Raw genomic sequence first — 8,423 nt, forward strand, 5'->3', positions numbered from 1 at the left:
TCCTCCCACATTCCCAGGATGCTTCACTCCAGTGGAGATAAAGTTAGCACTGCAGAAGTGACAACGCGTTGTAACCGCTACCCGTCACCACAACTCCTTCCCCAAGTGACGTAAACCCCCCCGGTCCCCCCGGTTTATTATCTGGTCGTGTGTCTGTGGGATGCTAGGCAACATAAACACGACTAAATATAACTGCTATAACTTTCCAGTCTCTCCTCAACCTGCTCTGAATACAAGATCCTCAGCGAGCAAATTAAGAAAGAAGTCGTTAAGTCTGCGATCAGCACTTTGACTTTAATAGAACAAATAAATTTCACTCATATTGACAAAGAGTTAATACGGTGAACGAAAGTGAGTCAGCGTCAGATCGAGCATCATGTGAACTCTTTAATACGGTGGAATACAAAACATTTGGTTATTTTACATCACTTCGGATCATAGTGCACTAGTTTAAATATACAGAGTGGCATGCATATCAGAGTTAAGCCCCAAGTGTGAGCTCAGCACACAGAACGTTACTCCATGATTCAGTCCCACAAACTCAAAATATCATCTTCACTTGATTATCAGCCAGCGCAGTCCCTAGAATAAATGATGGCGCTGCAAGTGTCTGCAAGTTACAGATGAGAATGACACAGCAGCCGAGCGTGAGACCGCTGTTCCAGGCAGCGTTTCAACACTTTCAAGCGTGAAGCCAGTGGATATTTTAAATGAGCTGTGTCTGTGGTGACAGAACCGGGTATTTTACGCCAAAACATGATAGTAGTAATATAGTAATATCCAGTGGTTTTGAGCTTACAAATGTTGAAGCACAGTCTTGAACAGTGGTCTCTGGGTTGGTCACTCCACCAGTGGCGGCTCATACAATTGAACATTTACAACATTTGCATGAAAGTAAACTGCCAACACTTCATTTTGTTGCCTTGACCAAATCTGCAATGTTTTGTCTTGAAACCCAGAAAGATTCAACTTCTGGCAAACAAACATTTGAATCTAATATTTCAACCAGCTATGTGACCAATCAGAGTAACATATGTTGCACTGAGATCCAAAATGGGGCTCACACTGTATTTTGTCCAAGAAAGAGAAACATCAAGAACAGAGTACCTCATTAAAGGTGCAACATGTAAGAATTGGTCAGCTGTCTGATTCACTCTCCAGACAAACTGAGGGCAGCATATCACCTGCTGCAAGTGTAGCTGCTCTTACTGAGTTAGCTCAGTTAGCTGTGCAGTTAGCAGGCCCGGCTGGCTGGAAGCTCAGAGCAGAAGATTCTGACATATTGCACCTTTTACATGTCATTTATAGCTTATTTGCAGCATTTAGTAACAGATACTGTACATTATAGATGAGCTTTACAGGGCGACAACTCAGTTTAATTTGAAATTGATTTAAATCTGATGTTTAAATCAAGAACTCACATGGTAATTGGAGCCGTTGCATTTCATTATCATTATCTATGATTAGTCGACCTGCTGTTTATTGGATTTTACTTAGCAAGGCACAAAAGTCTCTGTGTGTGAGTTACATTCCAGGGGTTGTATTTTGACACAGCTCGAAGAAACGATAAAAGGAAAGAGAACAACATTCCTTTTAACTCTCTGCTCAGGCTTTTTTTTCGTTCTCCCACCATGTGACCCTCAGGGGGCGCTGCAGAAAAACACTCTTTAAAATTTCTCATACACAAGTTGATGTCATGTTTTCCAACCAACAGTCCAAAATGAAGGAGAAAAGAGAAAGATGGCAGATTTTAGAAGCTGCATTTGGCTTCATAAATTACCAGAATGATAAGTTATTAAAATGAAATGATTGTGAAACTCATCGCGTCAGAGTTAAATCTTAAGTTGAATTCTTTAAGTCTCTGTCCAGCACTTTCAGTATCGAGTTTAAAGACTCTACAGTCAAAGACTTTCTGCTGCTGAATCATTCTGCTGGCTTGAAGCCTTTAACATGTCTGCAGAGTCACTGTCAACTCTGATTAAACAGATCCCACAATAAGTACGAGCTCCATCTCTTCCCAATGTGCAGAGTTCATTCTATTCCTGGGAAACTTTGCGTGGTGCGTTCAGGTTCATTGTCTCTCTGAAGTTAATTGTTTGCACCACCAGTGTGAGCTTGAACCTGACTCCACTCAGGACTTCTCCCCTGCAGTGGTGATCAGGCCACGCAGTATCCCTGGCTGGCCATGAGTGCCGTCTGGCTCTCCCTCCGTTTGTCCTTCTTCTTCCGCAGTCGGACCCTCCAGCAGATGATGCTGGAGCCCAGCAGGCCCAGTCCAGCAGACAGTAGCACCAGTCCCAGAACAGAGATGGTGGACCCATGGGAGTTGAACGTGTACGCCACCGCCGTGACCACGATGCCAGCGATAAGGACCACCACGCCAAACGGCACTGTGCAGCGGTAGCAGGACATCTCGGCGCCGCCGGTGGCCGCTGTCAGCTGGACCTCGTTGACATGCGGGACTCTTGTTGTCACGACGACGCTCTGATCCTTCCTGGGCTTGTCTCGGTTCAGCTTCTCAGCAGAGATCGATGTCGGCACCCTCACGGCACTCCTGGGGATCCTGACTCCGCCTTTGTTGTGGAGGTCGTCCGGCATGGTGATTTTACTGGCGAGGAAGAGGTGTGCCATCTTGGTTGTGATGTCAGCCAATCACTGAACGGCTACCTGAAAACAGGAACATAAGTTACTAACCAGGGCTGGAAGATGTGAGCTTAAAATGATATCTTCACATTTCTAGGCTATTCTGTGAAACACAATCTGTATCTCTGTTTAAATCATCTTCATACATACAGGGAGACAAAATCCAATATCTTAACATCCCACATTTGTACCATCAGGGTTAAAGAGAAGGACTCGTACTGCACCCAGAGCTCTGACAGTGTAGGCATGACTCTGATCTGAACAGCGAGATTCTGATCAATAATCCTCAGTAACATGGAGATAAAGTGTGAAGACAAATGGCATCACTTGACTGTAACGCAGCCTTTAAAACCAGGAAAAGATCACTTTTATAACTCTTTAACCATTTCAGCTACTCAAAGGGTTAAAATGAATAAAAACATAATCTTTTAGCAAAAACTATAAACCAAAGGGAGTTCATGTGCAGTTGAGGCTGGTGAGTGATTAAATGAGATACTGTCTGCATCATTAAAGAGTATTTCTTTCTTTGCTACACAAAAACTGTCTCAACGTAAGAGACTAAATCAAGTTTTTATGATGTTGTGAATATTTATAAAATTCTTTATTTTGTGTTTGTGATGAGTGAGAGCTGCACTGCAAAATGATTCCACCTTCACTCGAATGGTCAGAACTAATGAGGAAAGACGACAAAGAAAAGAAGCTGAAATTTTAAGGTGGAATGTAATCAGCCACTTCAGCTCAAACGTTAACATCCGTAACAAGTTAAGTTTAAATGTCATTAATGCTGATAACAATAGTTCTCATCATCTTTCCAAAGGCTGCAGTTTGGAGTGTGAGTCTGAAGAAGAAGGAATCCAAAAACAGCTGAAGTTGTAGAAAACAGAGGAACAGAACACGTCCTGACGTCTTAAATAACTGTTGAAGTTCAGTCTCAGAGTTTTCTGCTTTAACTTTTTACAGATGTTCACAAAAGCAGCTCATTGTTTTATTCTGTTTATTTAGTCACATGTTTCTAGAGTTTTTCTGTGTTTCCACAGTTTGACACAAGCTGAAGAAAAGAAATTCAAACTGAACATTATTCACTGAAAGAATTCAGTCCTTCCCTCCATCACTGTGAACGCTGGGTGTTTCCATGATTCTGTGCATTTATATCTGTTAACAGAAACCAAACTGACTCAGTCTTTATCAACCTTAACTCGTCTTCACTGTCACACTCTTAACTATCCTCAGCTCGAACCTCGCTCTGCCCTCAGTTTGCAGTTTAAATGATGCACTCAAACACCTGCACTGTGTCCTGCAAAAAGAGAGAAATAACAGCACTCACAGTAAAGTTGTGCAGCTCTCCATTCTCCGTGAGCTGAAGTCAAACAGAAGTCATATTTTGCTCCTCGGTGCGGAGGCTCTGCAGCTCGTCACTCTGCATCGTCCAGCCTGCAGGAATAAATGGGGGAATATGGCTATCAATAGAAAAAACAGGGGGGACTGCTCTCCCCCACGCCTCCCCTCCTCCATACCTCCTCCTACCAGGCTAACAAGAAAAGTTTTAACTCTTTCCTGCCTTCGGCCGGCTCTCTGCCACCAACACACACTCTGTGAATCTCCACCTGCAGCTGATGGAGGTGGAAAACACTGCTGACGACACTTTCATTGTGATCCTTGTGGAGATTTAAGAATACGCTATAAGAAGACTTTAAATGCTTTACATGAATTTAGCCCAGACTTCTTATGAGTCGGAACACTTTCTCATCTCTCAATAAAAAGATGCTGCGATGAAACAGAGTAGAAACTAGTCCAAACACGCTGCACAGGGAACGCAACTGCGACCAGTCGATTCAAAGTCCTGTCGGCAGAACAAATGCTGGCATTACACATTTATTTATGTTATTACTGAACTATTTCTCTGGTAGGGCTGAGGCACAAAAGCCACTTTGTAGGGGTTCAGAACAGAAAGTGTTGAGCTATAAATACCTGTTCGTCGCCACAAGTACAGCTGGAAAATGTCTTCAGTTATTTCAGTTTCTTGAAGATGTTTCACTTCTCTTCAGTTCTAACTAACTGGAGAGGAGCTCCGGCCTTTAAACTCTGTGTGGGAGTATCCTTACAACATATAGGAGTGTCTTTACAAAATGTGGGAGTGTCTTTACAGAGTCTTTAAGGACACATGTGGGTTGTTGACCCAACCAGCCCTCATGTGAGTTGCTAAGTCCAGGTGAGTCCAGGTGAGTCCAGGTGTGGATGGTTGTCGTTAGTCCACCTCCGCTGTTCAAAGACCATCGTTCCAGTTTGACATAGATGGATTATTTTACTCCTCTTTCACACCATCTGTCTTCAATGAACAACATGTTGACAGTGTTTTCCCCACAGGAATGCTTTGTGTCCTTCGGATGTAAGTGGACAGCAGAGTCTGGACCTGAGGAGTTGGACCTCGTGTGTTGGTCGCGTATGGACGGGTTGTTTAATCTCTCCAATGTACAAATCTGTGCAGTCCACAGCTACATTATTCTGTTCATGCCTGAGTGTTATACAGCTTGGTAGTCTTACTGTCGTGCTCAACATTTCTTTAACATTATGGAAATTAATTTGAATTGTGAAACTCGTGTCACTGCTGTCTGGAAGAGCAGCAGCAGCAGCTAGCAGTTAGCAGTTAGCAGCAGCTAGCAGTTAGCAGCAGCAGTTAGCAGCTGCAGCAGTTAGCAGCAGTAGTTAGCAGCAGCAGCAGCAGCTCAGTAAAAGCACATTAAAACTGTAACTTAAGACCATCTGGGTGACATTTCTTCCCCAGGTCAGAATCCTCCTGCAGCCCCCGGGAAGCCTCCACCCTGCAGCCCTGCAGACTGTAACATCTGGGAGGGATCAGCTGAGAGAAAGAAGGCAGATTTCTTTATCATCCTGATCGCTGTCGTCCCCTGAAGCCTCCGAGCGGCTCCAGTCTCACGTCCACGGTGGTCCTGACGTTCTGTGGAGACGAGACTCCATCTTCGTGTGACTAAAACACTGAATCACCTTCTTTAAACAACAGAACTCTTGTATAATTTCCTGCAGGTTAGTGGTGAAAACTGACCTGCTGTCTTACTGTGTCCTGCTGTAATCAACCTGTTCTTCTTCCTGGAAATGTTTGTGAAAATATCCTAAACCTCTGTCCCAGAAAATCAGTTCAAAGCTGTAGTTGAACCTTTTGGAGTGCAGACATTTTAAAGGTTTTAAGCTGATTTTTTTTTCCTGTCAAGCTTTCAGAAGCTCTGTAAGTGCTTCTGTCATTAATCTATAGGAGTTTGAACACACTGAATTATTTTTTAATGCAAAAATAATCCTGCAGATGAGCTGTTGCTGCCCCTCTTAGTTGGAGAACACAATGAGTTCACATCCGAGTCCAACGTGGTCCAAGTTCACATTTAACAACAGAATCACTGACAATGAACACTTAACACTGAGGAAAATATTCAGACGCCTGGTGAAAAAATTACTCAGATTACTCCTGCTGCCAGAAGCGAGAGCAAAAAGTCATTATAGTTCTTTATTTCCTTATTTACACCAACTTTCATCTTGTAATTCCTGCATTAAACTACATAAAGTTGTATCATTTCCAAGTTTATGGCTTTGAAAACTGATACTGATAACTAGTTGGTGGTTTGTTGATGAATAATTTCAGCTCCTGTCTGATTAAGCCTCCTCCAGACTTCTATATATTACCAATCTTTCTTTATGATCCATTATTTAACATTTATGAGGAATGGAAAGCATCGTCATGGTCACAGAAGTCAGACCAACCTCAGTTTCTTTACCTGCACTGTAAACAGGATGTCACGAGACTGAAATATGAAGGATTATCTTGTTAAGTAGAGGAGGCAGATCAGAAGACAGCCCGATGAATGATAAGATAACTGAACTGAACTTGGTGAAGCTGTTCGTGCACGGCGCGATCATGCAGCTGCAGCTGGTTCTGGTTGAGATCAACATCAGTAACAGGAGGTCGTTTCTCTGCTCTGACATCTTTTCCCTCAGCTCTCTGTGCAGGTGCAACCTAAATAACACGAAGGGAAGTTACAGCTCCACTTTTCATGTAGTTCTGCTGACTTCATGCTGGTTTCTCTTGTTTCAGAAGGTCAACTCACCCAAAAAACACTTCCAGGCTTCTGAAGTTAAAGAAAATATTCTTCATTGTTGGACGAACAGCTGAACTTTCTCATTCGATGCCAAGCAAGTAACAAACGATACAGAGGCATGTTTTTATGAGCAGATTTGATTTTTTTCTTGGATGCACATGAACATTCAGATGAAACAATTTACATCCAGCCTCTCAGGCTGGATGTAAATTGGTGGAGACAAACGATCAAGAACCAACATGGTCCCAACAGAAGACTGTTAGCAAGCAAACGTGGATGTTAGCAAATACAATGTTCCAAAAAACCTGAAGGACAGGGGTCGCAGGTTGGGAAACTAACAAGACACTGTACAAATCACAGAAAGGGTCAAATCAAACTGGTCTCATGGTGTCTGAAAGGTGGTGGTGGGAATAAAACATGTAGCCACCCACCGATCCTATCAAGATGACATACGAACAAAAGGATTGGACCCAAATCTGAAGGTGAAGTTGGAAACTGTCCACAAGAAGAATCTCAAACACACCCTCAAGCTAACTGACGGTCATGACTCCCTGCAGACACACAACCACAGCAGCAACACAACTCCCACCTGACTGAACGCAGTCAGCTGAGGGAGAAACATCACAGGTGCAGCAGCTCCTCACCACCTGCTGCATCTTGGGAAATCTCTACTCACAACAGGACGTTGGGGGAATCTCCGTAAAACTGCAAACATTTTATGAGGCCATAAATATATTTAAACTTGCAACATGTTGTGGAGGAAAAACCTGCATGTTCATAAAACTTGAAGAAAACTGCTCGGTGCACTTTAATGTCCTCAGAGTCAAATATCTGAAAGTCACATGTGAAACACTACCAGAGGAATAATGTTTTAATCACAAATAACAGCCCACGTCCACATTTCTTCCAAGCACAGGCGTCTTTTCATTGTCCGCGAAAAGAAGCGAGTGTTTGCAGCAATGAAAAGGCACAGCGCTCTTTTGTTGTGTGAACTCCAAGGTGAAGATCTCTGAGTTTTTCAGAAAGGTGCTGGTGACTTTAGCAGCTCTCCTCTGCAGCTGTATGGATCACGTCACGCACTCACATCCTGGCTGATCTGTGGCCGACAGCTGGAGCTGTGACAGCGAAGCTCATCGTCCATGTAGAGGAAACACTGCGGACATATACCATGTAGGTACATTCATAACTGAAGGAATATTAATAAAGATGTTCTTTTAACATGAACCACGATGTTTCAACATAACCACACAGCAGAGGTTCAGTACACCTGCTTCTCTGCATGTTGTTATACTGATGGTGATGTTGGTCCTTTTGGGAGACGCTTGCTGACGACCCCCCTGAAGTTGTTTGACTCTGGAGACCTGGACCTCTTTTTTTAACAATTATTTATCTATTATAATTATTATTTTTTAATAGAAATATTGACTGGATGAGCCGCTACCGCATGAAAAACTCTCATGACAAAGTCAGCGTTCCCACAGAGACCCAGGTGTTACCCAGTGGACCTCCTGCAGAGAGGGGAAGTAGAAACAAACACAAAAGATCAGATTTATGTTCTTAATGTGTTTTAAGTCTCTGCTCCTCCAGCTGCGAGCATCTGGCCTTATTTTCAAACCCTGAGCGGAGTTTTGCTTGTGCAGATGATCCTTTGGGGGGTCAGCGAGGGCCAGTGGGGCC

General features: G+C 43.3%; 1 protein-coding gene across 2 annotated transcripts; it reads right to left on the bottom strand.

Annotated features, from left to right (window-relative positions):
- Positions 1 to 275: 275 nt before the first annotated feature.
- Positions 276 to 4,678, bottom strand: LOC119009880 (transmembrane protein 100-like). 2 transcript variants are annotated; one of them, XM_037081592.1, is made up of 3 exons: positions 4,612 to 4,678; positions 3,968 to 4,074; positions 276 to 2,667 (listed from the first exon to the last, which is right to left on the bottom strand). In XM_037081592.1, the coding sequence occupies exon 3, from the start codon at positions 2,629 to 2,631 to the stop codon at positions 2,158 to 2,160; it is 474 nt and encodes a 157-aa protein (XP_036937487.1). In that variant the 5' UTR covers positions 2,632 to 2,667; positions 3,968 to 4,074; positions 4,612 to 4,678; the 3' UTR covers positions 276 to 2,157. The 2 variants fall into 2 exon arrangements, with proteins under 2 accessions (XP_036937487.1, XP_036937488.1); XM_037081593.1 differs by lacking the exon at positions 4,612 to 4,678 and adding an exon at positions 4,248 to 4,263.
- Between the last annotated feature and the right edge of the window lie 3,745 nt (positions 4,679 to 8,423).

This window comes from Acanthopagrus latus, chromosome 20 (assembly GCF_904848185.1).
Source record: "Acanthopagrus latus isolate v.2019 chromosome 20, fAcaLat1.1, whole genome shotgun sequence".
NCBI lineage: Eukaryota > Metazoa > Chordata > Actinopteri > Spariformes > Sparidae > Acanthopagrus > Acanthopagrus latus.